Source organism: Schistocerca gregaria, chromosome 2 (genome assembly GCF_023897955.1).
Source record: "Schistocerca gregaria isolate iqSchGreg1 chromosome 2, iqSchGreg1.2, whole genome shotgun sequence".
In the NCBI taxonomy this organism is placed as follows: domain Eukaryota; kingdom Metazoa; phylum Arthropoda; class Insecta; order Orthoptera; family Acrididae; genus Schistocerca; species Schistocerca gregaria.
This window is the reverse complement of record NC_064921.1, coordinates 806,803,852-806,821,478: the sequence shown is the minus strand read 5'-3', so window position 1 is coordinate 806,821,478 and position 17,627 is coordinate 806,803,852. Positions and strand designations below refer to the sequence as shown.

The window sequence follows — 17,627 nt, the reverse complement described above, 5'->3', positions numbered from 1 at the left end:
TAAATATGTACAAAGCAAGAGAGATATGTTAGTGTTGCTTCCTCATATCCAAGTGAAATGGCCCTCTTGGATGTGGAATAAGTCAGTATATCTTAAACATATTTTCATTTAAATGGTATATGTAAGAGCTCCGGCTCTCCAATAACATCATCATGTGACAAAATAACATAAATGTCTTCATTTGTAAAACTTTGTTTTGTTCAAATGTATAATATATGTAAGGAGACCCAATTTCTTAATTACTGTTCCATTTACAGTTGAATGTACCAGCAACATTCATGTTGGTAGCACTTGATGAAGGCCCTGGACCACCAATAAAATACCAATATCCTGAGCTGACAAAGTTGCATCAGGTTGTATCCCAACTTATTCGCTGCTGTGATGTTAGTAAGAAGTGCCAGTCATCACAGTCACAACAGGTATGAATGGATACCTCGTTATTTAATTTAAATGCCTGGTGTAGAATATTTGTGTTTTGGAGCAAAAAAGAATGCTAATTTTTTGAAAGAAAATAATTTGCTGAACAAAGTTGTAGTACTTGCAGTGCAGAAATGAATCTGTGGATCCAGCTACAATTTTGTTCCTACAATATTACTATTTGGTTATATTTGTTAGTCACTGTCTTGTTCTGATGGAGAAAAGATTGGTTTGATGTAGCTGAAATCACATTCACTTCAGTTGGTTTCTGCAGAGGAACTCCTTCACAGAACACCGAACGAGACAGTGCTATGATAAGAGACATGAAGACCAGACATTGAGTTCCTGGTCAGTTCATCTAGATTTAGATTTTCTGCAGTTTCCCAAAATTGCCCAAGGGAAGTGTCAGGATGAATACAGTAGATTAATGAAGACAGTAGATTTCCTTCCACATCGATCCCCAATTTGATCTTCACTGTGGTTGCCATACAAGAATCCTTTTCAATCATGGAGTGCTCCTCTTGGATCCTACTAGGGAGACATTGAATGGTGCTGTTGGCAAACATATGGATGCACCAAGATCAGACATTAGGTTCTCGTATTGTCCACTGGAGGGAGAGAGAAAATAGCTTGAAGGAATGATTTGCGTTCCCTTCTATACATAGAGGGGCACACATCCCTAAGCGGTGTGCAAGTTAAGAAAATGGCAATACATGACGGGCCGTGCTGGAAGAGCCACACGGTCTGGTTCTAACATATTAACCCAAAAGCTGATGACTTCAGTAACATTCTAAATGAGCTAATACGTCTTAATCAAGGAGAGTCTGGACCTGGTGGACTATAGGTGGCCTACATCCTTTGTCTGGCATCATATGGTGGCGTGAAAAAACTGCTTCAGTGGCATGCTTGGCAGGAAAGGCAAAATGGCTGGAGATAGTAATAAATCACCCTGGTAGTCTTGCCTCGCACTGCACTTCACTGCAATATTTGCACTACATGCCACGCAGTATTCCAGTTGCTGATACTGGGATGATGAACCAGGTGTCTGGCATCAGGATTTGTACCCTGTAGTCAGTAGAATAGCCTCAACAGACACAGCTCGGGAAGGGAGCACGGGAAAAATGGAGTAGCACTCCTCTTATTAAACAGACCATGACAGGACGGTGACACTGATGAGTGGGGTAAGAATTCTACAATTCACACATACCCCGGCGAAATGCAGCTGCCGATGATGCGGACCAAGCACCAGCGAGGTGCGGAGAGCACAGCAGAGGATGTTGCCTCGTCAGAGCGGAACAAGACTAATGATGGTTCAGCCTACCTAGTATCCGGAAAGCGTGCAGGTGCTACCAACGGTGGTGATGACAATATTCTATTGAGTGTGGCAGGCACCTTTAAGGGTAGAGCACTATGTCAGCTGGAGGCTGTGAAAAGGTTAGTGCGGTGGCAGCATCAGGGTCCCGTGTACTGGGAGGTGTGTCATTCATGTAGTTAGTTGTGGTGGACCAGAGGCAGCGTTGGCTGGTGGTGTGTCGGGGATGGCGTTGGCCGGTGGCACATCAGGACCCGAATACTGAGGAGAGGCGGGGGGTAGTATGTATCCACTCAAAGCATGACGTGCGTGCATGCTGTGAGGTTGCAGTGGATGAACACAGTGCCATTGTGCAGGTGTTGGTCACAGTTGAGCCAAGTAGGTGCTGTTCAAAACCTGGAATGGTGCTGTCAGGTGGCAGTGGGGTCACTTCCAAAAAATCGCCAGGAACACAAGTGGCCGTCCATATACCAGCTCAGCAGTCAAAGCTCCCAGGTCAATTTTGTGGGCGATCTGCAGGCCTAGAAGTACCAGTCGTAGGGCACCAGGCCATTCAGAAGAACATCATGTGAGGATGGCTTTAAGTGTGTGGTGGAGCCGCTCCAACATGCCGTTAGCTCTGACGGGTGGTTGCTGGTGGTATGGTGGAAATTTGAGCCACAGGTGGCTGCCAGAGATTGGAAGAGTGCTGAAGAGAAGTGGTGCCCACGATCTGTAGTGATTTCATGTGGGAAACCGAAGCGGGACACCCAGTTCCGAAGAAATGCTGCAGCCACCGTTTTGGCAGAAATATCTGGGATAGGGGTGGCCTCCGGCCTCCAAGTAAATCTGTCAATAATTAAAGCTACCCAAGTACAACTCATGACCCGTCCTCGCAGCTTCAATTCTGCCAGTACCTTGTCTCCTACCTTCCGAACCTCACAAAAAGGTCCCGAGTTCTAATCTTGGTTTGGCACACAGTTTTAATCCACCAGGAAATTTCATATCAGCACACACTCCATGGCAGAGTGAAAATTTCATTCTGCCTATAATTGTATACAGATATTGATACTTGTTGGAGGAGGATAGTAGGCTGACAATGTCGAGGTGAACATGCCTGAACTGGAGTTGTGTGGGGGCAAAGGTGGCCGCAGGGAGTGATACTATTGTCCGATCTTGGCACGTTGGGATGGAACACAGGACCGGACCCAGTTGCTGTAATGTTGGGTGCCGGGCCAGACAAAGCGTTGTTTCATGAGGGTGATAGAAGCACAAGTGTCTGTGGGTGCGAGGCTGTGGATGTGGTCAAATGAATTGTGCGATATACTCCTGTAGACCAAATTGTCAAGTTGACACCTGGTCTATGTCTTTCCTGCAAAAATGAGAGGTGAGGCTGCAGTGGGCTAAAGATAGTAAAGATGCGTCCCCTGACTGAAGTTTGGAAGTAGCAGGCAACTTCATGGGCTGCAAACAGCTCATGGCCATATGCACCACAGCACCATTGTTTATCAGAGAGCTTGGATGAAAAGAAGGCGAGCGGTTGCTAGATGTTGTACACGTATTGTTGTTGGGTGGCTCAGATAGCTGTGTCACTCACATCTGCCACTGTTGCAAGGGGTGCATTGGGGTAGGGGTGAGCCAGAAGGCCTGCATTGGGTAGGTCTCGTTTTGTTATTTCAAAGCTCACAATCATGGCTGGGGTCCAAGGGCCTAGCTTGTTTCCTTTGTTTTTATCGCCACAGAGTGCTGCAGTAAGGAGCTCTTGGGTGGCAGTAGCCTCCTTAAGATGATGACGAAGAAAGTTGACCATATCAATGAAACGCTGGAGGCCTTTGAAGCTAGTAGGGCATGGGAAGTCCACTACTGCCTATACTGCCTCAGGGAGGGGATGGGGGTCATTAGCAGAGAGTTAAGTGTCCAAAGAATTTGACCTTGCTGACCCCGAAAACACATTTTACCAAGTTGAGGATCACTCCACCGTTCTGTTGGCAGAAAAAAATTTTGCATAGTTGTTCATGATGCTCAGTAGGGTCTCTGGAGTAGATGAGGATATCGTCTAGATAGGCGAAAAACCCATGTGTGACCCAGAGGGTGTTGTCCAAAAATCGCTGCCCTGTTCGTGCGACATTGCGCAGGCAAAATGTCGTAAACGCACTTTCGAACGGGCCAAAAGGTGTGATTATGGCTGTTTTCTCAATGTCCTCTGGGGCAGCTGGGATTTGCGTGTAGGCTGCAGTGCAGTCTGTCTTACTGAATATAGTAGCTCCTGAGGTGGCATCATTATAGGTGCGGAGTAGTGGGATAGTAGTCGGGGATGGTGCATGCGTTGAGTTTACAGTAATCACTGCAAGGGCACCAGGAACCATCCTTGGAGCAAGATAAAGAGCTGAAGCACAGGGCTTTTGGAAGGGTGAAGTACGCCAGAGATGAGCAGTTCTTCAAACTCCTTTTGTGCTTGGGAGGGGGTAGGAGGCAGGCATGTCAGAAAACTGAGAGAGCAGGGATAGTGATGATGTAGTGCACAGTGTCATGCTGAACATTATGGGGGTTGCTGGATGAGTAGGGGGAATTCTGCAAGCAGCTGAGCATATGGGCCTGAAACTGCCAGTTGTTTCATGGTGAAGGACTAGGCGGGGCGTGAACTGCAGTGGACGGTCCTGCCAAAGGTACCATTAACTAAACAGTGCTTCACTAGGTCAGTTTGTTGGCTGTTGTGACATAGGAAGTCAGTGCCCAGAATGGGGTTGGTAATGTTGGCGACCGTGAAGGTCCCCGGGAGTTTGTGCTGGAAGCCTATGTCGAGTGAGTGGTTACGCATGCACCCCTTAAGCAGGGATAGCCAAGATGTTGGTGGCAGTCGTGTAGAGGAGAGGGAGGAGGGGGTCTAGTAGTAGTAGTTTGCAGGGGAATATGGATAAGTCAGATCCGGCGTCAAGGAGGTAGTGGGCAGGGGGATTAACGTCATTCAAATCCCATATGAATAGGCAGTGTGAAGTGACTCAGCAACTAGGCACACATACTGCCAATGGCTGCAGAGTTTGTGGATCAGGAGCAAGGTGTTCATTCTCACCAAACATCTGGTGGAGCTCAGGTGCACCAGAATCTGGTAGAGGCTGGGGGCTTGCTTGCCAAATGGAGGGTCGATAGTGGCAGGTGGCACGAGTGTCGTCGTGGCTTGGGGTTGAACGGTAGGGGTAGGTGAATAATTGGCTGGAGCCATGAGGTGGTAGCTGGCATTCCAAGCTGCAGCTGCAGCGGGGAAGGAGTCAAGGCTTCTGAACAGTTTATCGGTCAAGAGTGTAGCGTCACCTAACAATAAGTGGGCATGCGAGGCCAGGGCACCGTGAATGGGAGTTTAGGAGCAGGCATTCAGGAAGGATGTGCAGTTCAGCGAGTGCTAAGATGTGATCCAGTAATATGGACAGGCACATGTCGTCACTCTGTTTAGATGATAACATATTATGTGCCCATTCCAGCACTGAGGGCGTGAAGCTGGAAATGATGCATTCTTTTAGTTGACTGCAGCTGCCGGAGGGGGAAAGCAGTGGTTGGATCGAAGTGGCTGACAACAATCCAAATTTTGTTGCATAACTCATGATAGAGCAACCTCTGAACACAACCTCGATGGAAGCAAACTATAGGCGTGGGTTGAAGGGGGGGGGGGGGGGGGGACAAATGAGCAGCAGCGTGACTGAAAGGGGGGGGGAGGTTCTGCAGTGTCAGCTTGTGCTGGTCGAACCGCCCCATTGGTCAGGTAAGTCAAATGATTTGTAGTGCCGACAGTTATGTGTGGAGTTCTATCACCTCCAAAGTGCTTGTAGGTGCTGGTTAGAGAGCCTGTCGGATGTGACCGCCGTAAGGGTGGTGACATATGGCTGAGACATAGCGACTTAACCATGCAGGCTGCATTTCACGGTATGCGGGAGGGTGCTAGCTAGCAATGTTGCTGAGAGGAAGGCAGGCGGGGTGCACACAGTGTGGACTGTGCAATACAATCTTCGCCGTGTCTTGTTATTGGAAGGGTTGTACAGTACACCACACCATTGCCCTGTGGCTTGTCCGGATACACATCTGTCAGCTGCGGAAGTGGCATGGTGGTGCACATGGTGTAAGAGCCGTTGGCAAAGACGCATGGGGAGGGATATGGAAGGGGAATGGTGGTGCACGCGAAAGGAGGGCATGAGTGAAGGGGTTCGGGACAGGGGGTTGTTGATGCGTGCAGAGGGGTGGCGTCCATGGAGGGGCAGAGAGGGCAAGGGGCAGGTGAGGGTGCAAGCAGGACACATCTTGCTCATCCAATAGGAACTGATTTCACAACCACGTGGGTTGTGCTAATCGGAGTAATAGAAAGGAAAACAAGCATGTTTCTGTAATGAGAGTCAGCAGTGAAGGAACAGTTTATGTTCCCTCCTGTACACCTAAGGGGCGCACATGCCTAAGCGGTGTGCTAGTTAAGAAAATGGCAATACGTGTGCTGGAAGTGTCACATGGGCTGGTTCTAAAATATTAACCCAAAAGCTGACTACTACAGTAACATTCAAAATGAGCTGATACCACTTACTCGAGGAGGGTCTGTATTGGGTGGACGATGAGTGGCTTACAACCTTTGTTTGACGTCACCTGGCAATGTGGGAAAGCCACTTCAATGGCATGCTTGGTGACAAAGGGGTGCCAAAATAGCCGGTGATAGAATAGTAGTAAATCAGCCTGGTAGTCCTAGAGCACAATCATTTCACTGCACTATTTGTACTGTACTGCATGCAGTATTCCAGTTGCTGATACTGGGATGACAAACTGGGCATCGGGCATCAAGCTATGTACTCCTGTAGTTAGTAGAATTGCCTCAAGGAGACGCAGCTCGGGAAGATGGCATAGAAAAAGTGCGGTAGAACTCCGCTTATTAAAAGGACTGCAACAGTATGATAAAGACAAGAGTTGGATAATAATTCTGCTGTTCACGCATAACCCAGTGAAATGCAGTGGATGACGACGCGGGCCACATGGTGTTGCACGGACGAGCTGCCAAGAGCACAGCTGTGGATGTTGCCTCATTGGAGTGGAACAAGAGACTGGTCAAGTGAAGGTTTGGTGTGCCTAGTGCACGGAAAGCGTTGCAGTCTTAAGTTCTCCCTCCGGTGGAAGTGACCAACAAGGGTGTTGTGGAGCTGGTTGCCGGTCTACACATCCCATTGTTTGCTGCTACAGATGGAGGAGAGGGAAGGAGTTGCCACAGGCTGATATGTCTAAGATACTATTTTATCCCTTGTAAATACCTCCCAGACAAGAATGTCACATACTTCCTTGAGCAGCCCCTCCTTTGAATCCAAGATACTTGTCTTGTGTGGCTTTTAACCTACTCCCACACTGTCATCACTAGTTATAATATAATAGGGTAGATAAAAATCCTACTCAACAAGTGGTGGCAGTAGAAAATGCAAGCAAAAGTTAAGGAAATGTGAAAACTTTCAGAGCCAGTGGCACCCTTCTTCTGGTGGAAAGGTTGAAGCAGTTCTGAGCATTTTTCCATAATTGTGCTGATTTCCTAAACCTCACCAGTCCTTTTGCTTCATCCCTCGTCCTTCCCCTTCAACTCTTCTGCCTGAACGAGAAGCTACTGGCTCAGAACGCTTGCACATTTCCATAACTCTTGTGTACGATTTCTACTGCCGCCACTCAGTGAGTAGATTTTTTTTTATCAAATTGTTATAGTTAGTTTTTTCTGTGTGCTTTTACAGTTTAATTCTTATGTTAGTTGTTGTAGGAATGGATAGGTTGTGTACATGGTGCATGCATATACAGGACAGCTGGCCACAGTTCACGAATAGCTGAAGACAGTGTTGGCTGAAATCAGCCATCTGCAAGTTACTACCTCAGGGTTTAACAGCAGCAGAAGCAGTGGAGAATCTGGTATGTCACGTGGGATTCTTCAGGTTTTTCTTGTTTTTGCCATGGGTACTGCTATTGATACACCTAACAGCATACCTGGCACGAGGATCCGCCCTCACTAGGGATGAGTGGTGGGCTGTAATGCTTCCAAATCATTCAACGCACTCTCAGTGTGGAGACTCAGTGTGGCTAACCCATAATTTCATTTTATGTAATGATCCATCCACTTGTTGTGGTTGTGGAGCATTGAAGACAGTAACTCATATCCTGGTGGAATGCCTTCTCCTTCTGGCTCTCCATGGGAAGAATGGTCTCCCAAATACTTTGCCTCTAATGGTGGTGGACATTTGCAGACAGTTGAATTGGTTCTCTGTTTTCTCCATGAAAGTGGTTTTTATTCTCAGATATAACATTTTACTCTACCTTCAGGGTTGTGCTGGATGGGATTGGAGTGTCTCCTGTCACTTGCTGAGGTCCATCAACCCAGCCTCCTCCAGCATCGGCCTCTGTTACCCACCTTTTGCTCTGTTTTAAATGCTCTTAGTTGAGGTTTGTTTCTTTTCCTGTGCACCTATTTCTAGTGACTAATAAGCGCTGTTACCCTCTTTTACACTTTGACTACAATTGATTGTGTGTGGGACAGCTGTGGGTGGGGTGGCTCCTGTTGCATTCAGAGCCCATGGGGACACCCAACCACAGCCTTAATCATTTCTTTCACATCGTATTATTATTGACAGCCTATCTGATATGTCAAATTTTTAGTAATCTCACTTTTCCTGTTATGAATCTCCCCAGCTTGAAGGCATTCTGTACTCTGTAGTTGTCTTCGTTGGAGAGGGGGAGAGATGTCTGATGTGAGTGAGGTTTCTCTTCCCACAGATCCCTTGAAGACACCACCTCTGCTGTGACCTATGTCCAGCCCAATCCATATACTTCTCTATAAATTATTTCTTGGCTCTAACATCAGTATTGCGTTCAGTGCCTCAATTTTCCCATGCCTCCATACTTTCATCATCCATTACATTTCTGGCAGACAACACTAACTCTTTTCATGGTGTGGGTTCCTGTAGTCATGTCCTAGTTCATGAACCACGGGCAACGTATGAGTGGCCAAGTAAGTGGTCCAAACAGTCGGGATACCAGTTACTTTGGAATAAGGCTGGGCATCTCGGACATATTCTGAGTCGTGGGCACCTTTGTGCTCATACGGCAAAGACTACCAAATCCACCGGTTAGTCCCTCGACCGTTAGGGGTAAAACTCAATGGGACTCGGGGCAAGTAAGGCTAGCAACCTGCTTCCCTGGTACTTTAAATATGATGCTGGCAACAATCGGAGCAAAATGCCTCAGACCTTTGGAGGTGACGGAGTCCCACCTCTAACTGACAAACCAGGGACTCCTAAGATACAACTTGGCAAACAAATGGTAATGAGATGGGGAGCTATTAATATCAATGGGGGCTACTCTGGGAAGAAGGTAGAGCTGGCAGAGGCTGCAAATAAGATGGGGCTGGACACTTTAGCTATTAGTGACATTCGGGTAAGGGGTGAGAAACAAGAGGAAGTGGGAGAATACAAGGTCTACCTGTCAGGAGTCAAAGCAGGAATAGCACAATGGGGTGTAGGGATTTACATCAGGAAAGAAATGGAACCCAGCGTAGTTGCAATAAGGTATGTAAACGAACGACTGATGTGGATAGATTTGACAGTGTCTAGCAAGAAAATTAGGATTGTGTCAGTATATTTGCATTGTGAAGGGACAGATCAAGATAAGATGGATAGTTTTTATGAGGCACTCGGTGATGTAGTTGTTAGAATAAATGACAAGGACAGTGTTCTGCTCATGGGTGATTGTAACGCCCGGATTGGAAATCGAACAGAAGGGTATGAAAAGGTTATGGGTAAATTTGGAGAGGATATGGAGGCCAACAGGAACGGGAAACAACTCTTGGATTTCTGTGCCAGCATGGGCTTAGAAATCACAAACTCCTTTTTTAAACATAAGAACTTTCACAGGTATACTTGGGAAGGCAGGGGAACCAGATCTGTCAATTGACTATATAATAACAGATCAGGAATTCAGGAAGGCTGTGAGCGACACACATGTATTCAGGGGTTTCTTTGATGACACTGATCATTATTTCTTCTGTAGTGAAATTGGTATTGTGAGGCCGAAAGTGCAGGAGGTCAGGTCCATATGTAGGAGGATGAGAGTGGAGTAACTTCAGGATAAGGAAATCAGGCACAAGTACATAACAGTGATCTCAGAAAGGTACCAGTTAGTGGAATGTAGTCAATTACAGTCATTGGAAAAGGAATGGACAAGGTGCAGGGACACAGTACTAGAAGTGGCTAAAGAATGTCTTGGGACAGTAGTGTGTAAAGGTAGGATGAAGCAAACAGCTTGGTGGAATGACAGAGTCAAGGCAGCCTGTAAAAGGAAAAAGAAGGTGTATCAAAAATGGCTACATACTAGAACTCAGGTAGACAGAGAAAGTTATGTTGAAGAAAGAAACAAAGCCAAACAGATAATTGCAGCATCCAAGAATAAATCTTGGGAAGACTTTGTAAACATATTGGAGAGACTTTGGGTCAAGCTGCTGGAAAACCATTCTGGAGTGTAATTAGCAGTCTTCGAAAGGGAGGTAAGAAGGAAATCACAAGTATTTTGGACAGGTCAGGAAAACTGCTGGTGAATTCTGTGGATTCCTTGGGCAGATGGAGGGAATATTTAGAAGAGTTGCTCAATGTAGGTGAAAATACGATCAGTAATGGGTCAGATTTAGATGTACAATGGGATAGGAATGTTGATGGAAATAGGATCACATTTGAGGAAGTGGAGAAAATGGTCAATAGATTGCAGTGCAATAAGGCAGCTGGGGTGGATGAAATTAAGTCGGAACTCGTCAAATACAGTGGAATGTCAGGTCTTAAATGGCTACACAGGATAATTGAAATGGCCTGGGAGTTGGGACAGGTTCCTTCAGACTGGACAAAAGCAGTAATCACACCAATCTTTAAACATGGAAACAGAAAAGGTTGTAATAACTACAGAGGTATCTCTTTAATCAGCGTTGTGGGTAAAATATTCTCAGGTATTGTTGAAAGGAAAGTGCGAGTATTAGTTGAGGACCAATTGGATGAAAATCAGTGTGGGTTTAGGTCTCTTAGAGGTTGTCAAGACCAGATCTTTAGCTTACAGCAAATAATGGAGAAGTGTTATGAGTGGAACAGGGAATTGTATCTATGCTTTATAGATGTAGAAAAGGCAAATGACCAGGTTGCTAGGAGGAAGTTATTGTCTGTTCTACGAGATTATGGAATAGGAGGCAAACGTTTGCAAGCAATTAAAGATCTTTACATGGATAGTCAGGCAGCAGTTAGAGTTGACAGTAAATTGAGTTCATGGTTCAGAGTAGTTTCAGGGGTAAGACAAGGCTGCAACCTGTCTCCACTGTTGTTCATATTATTTGTTGATCAAATGTTGAAAACAATATACTGGCTGGGTGAGATTAAGATATGTGAACACAAAGGAAGCTGTCTTGCATATGCGGATGACTTAGTTGTGATGGCAGATTCGATTGAAAGTTTGCAAAGTAATATTTCAAAGCTAGATCAGAAATGTAAGGACTATGGTACGAAGATTAGCATCTCCAAAACGAAAGTAATGTCAATGGGAAAGAGATATAAACAGATTGAGTGCCAAATAGGAGGAACAAATTTAGGACAGGTGGACAGTTTCAAGTACTTAGAATGCATATTCTCACAGGATGGCAACATAGTGAAAGAACTGGAAGCTATGATCTACTCTCTTCTGCAAGAAGGAAGTCAGTACCAAGACTAAGTTATCTGTGCACCGTTCAATCTTTCGATCAACTTTGTTGTATGGAGGCGAAAGCTAGGTGGATTCAGTTACCTTATCAACAAGGTTGAGGTTACGGATATGAAAGTAGCTAGGATGATTGCAGGTACTAGTAGATGGGAACAATGGCAGGAGGGTGTCCACAATGAGGAAATCAAAGAAAAACTGGGAATGAACTGTATAGATGTAGCAGTCAGGATGAACAGGCTCAGATGGTGGGGTCATGTTACACGCATGGGAGAAGCAAGGTTACCCAAGAGACTCGTGGGTTCAGCAGCAGAGGGTAGGAGGAGTCGGGGCAGGCCAAGGAGAAGGTACCTGGATTCGATTAAGAATGATTTTGAAGTAACGAGTTTAACATCAGAAGAGGCACCAATGTTAGCACTGAATAGGGGATCATGGAGGAATTTTATAAGGGGGACTATCCTCCAGACTGAACGCTGAAAGGCATAATTAGTCTTAAATGATGATGATGATGATGATGATGATGATGAACACTAACTCTAGATGAGCTCTCTGATTGATTCCTTCATTATGAGAGAAGGAATCTGTTGTTCACAGGGTTAAGAGCACTGAAAAGGTGGCTGTACTGGGAATGTCACCTCCCGTAGCTTTCTGTTTTGTCTTTTGTGAATGTAACAACTTCTGAACTGAGTTTCACTTCTTATACAATAGCATTATGTTTCATTTATTTAAGAATCTTTCTTACAATATCCCGATTTTGTAAGTTAAATGAAACTGCTATGAGTTAACATTATTGAATCATCTTTTCCTGTGTTTAGAAAAACATATAAGGCATTCTTTGTAAGTAGAAAAAGATCTTTCATTACATGTGCTTTAAACATAATCACTGCACGGAGAATGTAAAATTATATGCTGTGCAGTGTTGTGAGGAACTGTTATTGAGGTTGTTAATAAACTTTTAAATCAGACTGCTAACTTCTAGCCATCTTTCTTACTGATGTCCAGCGTGAAGCTTTTATCATAATTTGCCAAAACTGCCACATCTATATCTATTTTCTGCTCTTCATGGGCCTTCTTGCTTTCTGCCAGCATCAGTAGTGGCCTCTGTCAGTGATACCAGGCCTCTGGTCTCTGATTGAAGCAACAATGTTGATCATTATTAAAGAATACACTTGTAAGTAAAGAATTTTAAAATAAAATACATTTGTTTTCTGTTCGGAAATTTCGTAATTCCTTCAGTTCTCATTCTTTCTTTTGTGCAAAGGGTTTTCTGGTGACAAAGGCACTAAAGAAAATGTACCAAAGAAAAAATAGAAGGGGTTGATAGAAAACATTTTTCTGAAACACTGGGAAAATTAGTACTCCAGACATATGGCGATTTTTAACTGGAAAGTTCTGAAAATTTCCATAATTGTGTTCTTTGATAAGCTGATAACAAATTCAAACTTCGCCATCCTGAATATTCCACCGAAATACAAGTTCAGTTTAAAAAATTCAGCTACTTTCTTTTTTCCTCATTATTTAATTGTTTGAACAACATCATTCAAGGCTACATTCCCTGCAAATTAGATGGTAGTGCATTTGAACTGTACTGTAATTTATGAAATATAGTGAGAACGGTGATTATACAAAGGTGTAACTAACCTCAGAAAGTAAGATACAAGATACAAAATTCATTAAAATTGATTCTTGAGTCAGTTTTTGGAATGTGCATATTTCGTTAAATTTCTGTAAAGTTTCTTCTATCTTCTCATCAAGCTTATGTGAAGTGATTTTATTTCATGCAGGAGGAAAATTCTTTAGACTTCTTTCATAGCTTCGCTGTGGTATCTCTTCTTTCTTGGCCACGTCACATAGATTTTGAAATAATGAACTTCTCTTCTCTAGGTTGCTTAATGAAAAGGACCAAACTTACTTTTTCTTCTTTTGCGATAGTATTCTTCATATACGTGCTCAGTAGTACATTGCAATTGAAACACTTTTTCATGTCTGTGATAAATTAACTTCTGCTTATTATTCGTAAAAAAACATTTTTATAGCAGCTTCCATAGTGTTTTTGAGAAGCATCTCAAATCATATAATATAAAGTACATAATACTTCATATGATACCATATGTCTCTTAATATGGTATAAGCTACAAAGTAATTTAATTCTTATAATAATTATTCCATGACACAGAACATTTATGATCAAAGCACGTACAACATAGTGCAGATTTAATAAAAGTTAAGTTTAAAATACTACTTGTTTTCCTTCTTTCTTGCATACTTACTACTGACGGACCTTTTAGTGTTTGTCAAAAATAGTCACATAATTTTAGATGTCAGCCTTCAGCAGGCACTGTACAATTGCACGAGACACTGTCGCGTGCTCCTCTCCTCCTCTGCCCCTGCCTCGTGTTGTTTGTTTTTAGTTTCTTCTTTTGTCAATTCAATTGAGTGTCTCTAAAATCACTAATAAATGCACTGAAAAGTATGTACACTCTCAGCCTAACATTGGGAGCTAATAATTCCTTCCTCATGGATGAAAGAGGGATGGAATCAACAAGATTAAAAAGAAAGAGTAGGACACAAAGATCCCAAGAGACTAAGGACACTCATGTTGTGAGGAAGAGGGGAGACAAAGATCTTTATCTTCACCTGGAAAATCCAGACTGGAATGATGATAATATTATGAAAAGGGTAGAGTGCCCCTTACCATGTAGAGGAGATGTGGAATTGCACACAGGCCAACAAAAAGACTGTGCGTGGCAGCTTATCCTTTTCATAATACTGTCATTAGTCTTCATTTGTCCTCACAACAGGTGGCCTCCAATCATCCTGGGATCGAAGGATATCATGAGGATCAAAATTGTAGAGAACTTAGCCTTGTTTAACTTAATCTGATTGGGATTTGAAACTTGCATAGTTTTCCAATTATTAGCCAGAAAAGAAGAAAACTGTCTGTTGTATTTTTTAATATTTTAAAGGAACTAAACAAACTCTCAAAACTTCCCCAAAACATTCCATGCAAATCAGTTGCTGGTGATCTTACAAGTGGGCTACAGAGAAATCAGTTTGAATTTAATGTGGTTATAGCTTTTGGCTTTATGATATGGTTACATACGTCTAATGTTGCTTTTGTTATAGAGGCATTCAACCAGAGAAACATAAATTTAATCTGTATAATAAAAACAACAATTCTTTATTCCAGGGTGTGCTGCCATTGCCAAATCCTTATGGTGATCCAGCTTGTCCTGATTACATCATGCCTATTCAGCCACAAGCAGCAGAGATTCTTTTTGGTAGGACAAGGTTGGTTTCTAGTTATATTGTACATTACCTAGCCCCCTACATTACACTGATGCTGCATGTGCCGTGCAGGCAGAGACAGAGAATACTATGCATTGTTTTTTTAGTTACACCATTCCAGTGGATAGACAGTGCCTCTAGCATAGAACATTCTATTTTGCACTTTAATTTTACATTTCTACCAGTATTGGAGGGCAGCGTGGAGGGTAAAAATCGTAGAGGGAGACCAAGAGATGAATATACACTCCTGGAAATTGAAATAAGACCACCATGAATTCATTGTCCCAGGAAGGGGAAACTTTGACACATTCCTGGGGTCAGATACATCACATGATCACACTGACAGAACCACAGGCACATAGACACAGGCAACAGAGCATGCACAATGTCGGCACTAGTACAGTGTATACACACCTTTCGCAGCAATGCAGGCTGCTATTCTCCCATGGAGACGATCGTAGAGATGCTGGATGTAGTCGTGTGGAACGGCTTGCCATGCCATTTCCACCTGTCGCCTCAGTTGGACCAGCGTTCGTGCTGGACGTGCAGACCGCGTGAGACGACGCTTCATCCAGTCCCAAACATGCTCAATGGGGGACAGATCCGGAGATCTTGCTGGCCAGGGTATTTGACTTACACCTTCTAGAGCACGTTGGGTGGCATGGGATACATGCGGACGTGCATTGTCCTGTTGGAACAGCTAGTTCCCTTGCCGGTCTAGGAATGGTAGATCGATGGGTTCGATGACGGTTTGGATGTACCGTGCACTATTCAGTGTCCCCTCGACAATCACCAGAGGTGTACAGCCAGTGTAGGAGATCGCTCCCCACACCATGATGCCGGGTGTTGGCCCTGTGTGCCTCGATCGTATGCAGTCCTGATTGTGGCGCTCACCTGCACGGCGCCAAACACGCATACGACCATGATTGGCACCGAGGCAGAAGCGACTCTCATCGCTGAAGACGACACGTCTCCATTCGTCCCTCCATTCACGCCTGTCGCGACACCACTGGAGGCGAGCTGCACGATGTTGGGGCGTGAGCGGAAGACGGCCTAACGGTGTGCGGGACCGTAGCCCAGCTTTATGGAGACGGTTGCGAATGGTCCTCGCCGATACCCCAGGAGCAACAGTGTCCCTAATTTGCTGGGAAGTGGCGGTGCGGTCCCCGACGGCACTGTGTAGGATCCTACGGTCTTGGTGTGCATCCGTGCGTCGCTGCGGTCCGGTCCCAGGTCGACGGGCACGTGCACCTTCCGCCGACCACTGGCGACAACATCGATGTACTGTGGAGACCTCACGCCCCACGTGTTGAGCAATTCGGCGGTACGTCCACCCGGCCTCCCACATGCCCACTATACGCCCTCGCTCAAAGTCCGTCAACTGCACATACGGTTCACGTCCACGCTGTCGCGGCATGCTACCAGTGTTAAAGACTGCGATGGAGCTCCGTATGCCACGGCAAACTGGCTGACACTGACGGCGGCAGTGCACAAATGCTGCGCAGCTAGCGCCATTCGACGGCCAACACCGTGGTTCCTGGTGTGACCGCTGTGCCATGCGTGTGATCATTGCTTGTACAGCCCTCTCGCAGTGTCCGGACAAGTATGGTGGGTCTGACACACCGGTGCCAATGTGTTCTTTTTTCCATTTCCAGGAGTGTATTTGACAAGTCACCATAAAATTTTTCATTCGTATGACCATGAACATATTGCTTCATGAATTAAAGCAACTATGATATAATGGCCACAAAAGTGAATAATTTACTTCTGATTTAATAGTGGTTTTGTCGACAGTACAGTTGTCAACCACCACTTTAGCGCCATCACTGATGGTAATGAAGGGGACATAATCCGGAATGATTTAGAAAGCACGAGCAAAATATTTTCCACAAGAGAAGAAGATAGCAATGAGAATGAATTTCAGTTGCAGTTTGACTTTACAAAAATTACAAGTGACAAAATCTAGCAAAGTATACCTGTACCAACCATGTCAGGTACTCACAGTAAGAATAAATGTTGAACTAAACAAGAAAACATGATTGATCATTGTGTAATAATATTGAACTATGTCGAGATAAAAATATAAAAAAAATTACTGTGCCCTCAGAGTCTTTCGTCGTGGCAGGACTGAATAAAATCTTCTGTCAGAATAAATTTCTCAACCTATCGAGGGCTAGTTTTACTTCTGATGACAATGGTGGAGCTAACCATGGAAAGCTTGAGAATTTTATTCAAACTGACCCAGCGTGAAAGCTGAGATGATTTTATTCATAAAAAGTTTATGGTGTGTTGCTCTGCACAGTGACATTAACGTCAATTATTTTTGAGTATCTGCTATGTTGATTGTATATTACTGCTTTATATATTCAAATGAACCTTATGAACTACTCATGTAAATAATGTATTTGTATCAACAGTGTAGAAAAAGAAATATTGCTGCTTAACTGTAAATATCCAGTTGCAGGCAGGCACAATTAAGACACTTGCAATAGCTTCTGGCCACAGCCTTAGTCAGTAAGAGAGAGACAAGTGTGTGCACACGCACACGCACGCGCACACACACACACACACACACACACACACACACACACACACACACACACACACACACGACCGCCAACTCCAGCATCTTGCACTGGAATGTCAGATGTCTTGTAATAGTGCCTGCCTACAACTTAACGTGTCTTCTTTACTGTAAGTAGTGATCTGTCTTTTCCTACATTGCTGATATTCCTACCTGAAATTTCCATTGTTTGATTAGTCTTGTACTTGCTCAGTTTCATCATAACAAGAACAGAAACAACTAATTTTGTGAAATTTAAAAAGCCATTTTCCTGTACGCTCACACGAGTTATTTTCAGTCACAAATAAATTATAAAATACATAACTTCAACAATTGATTCTTGGTACTAATAAT

At 44.2% G+C, this 17,627-nt stretch overlaps 1 protein-coding gene across 14 annotated transcripts in view; it reads left to right on the top strand.

Moving 5' to 3' along the window:
- LOC126335092 (probable ubiquitin carboxyl-terminal hydrolase FAF-X) overlaps window positions 1–17,627 on the top strand; it is a 316,568-nt gene that overhangs the window by 261,609 nt on the left and 37,332 nt on the right. For all 14 annotated transcript variants that reach the window (XM_049997991.1, XM_049997988.1, XM_049997999.1 and 11 more), the window contains 2 exons: window positions 258–419; window positions 14,613–14,713. In XM_049997991.1, coding sequence (XP_049853948.1) covers window positions 258–419; window positions 14,613–14,713 — 263 coding nt within the window. The remainder of the gene's footprint in view (window positions 1–257; window positions 420–14,612; window positions 14,714–17,627) is intronic.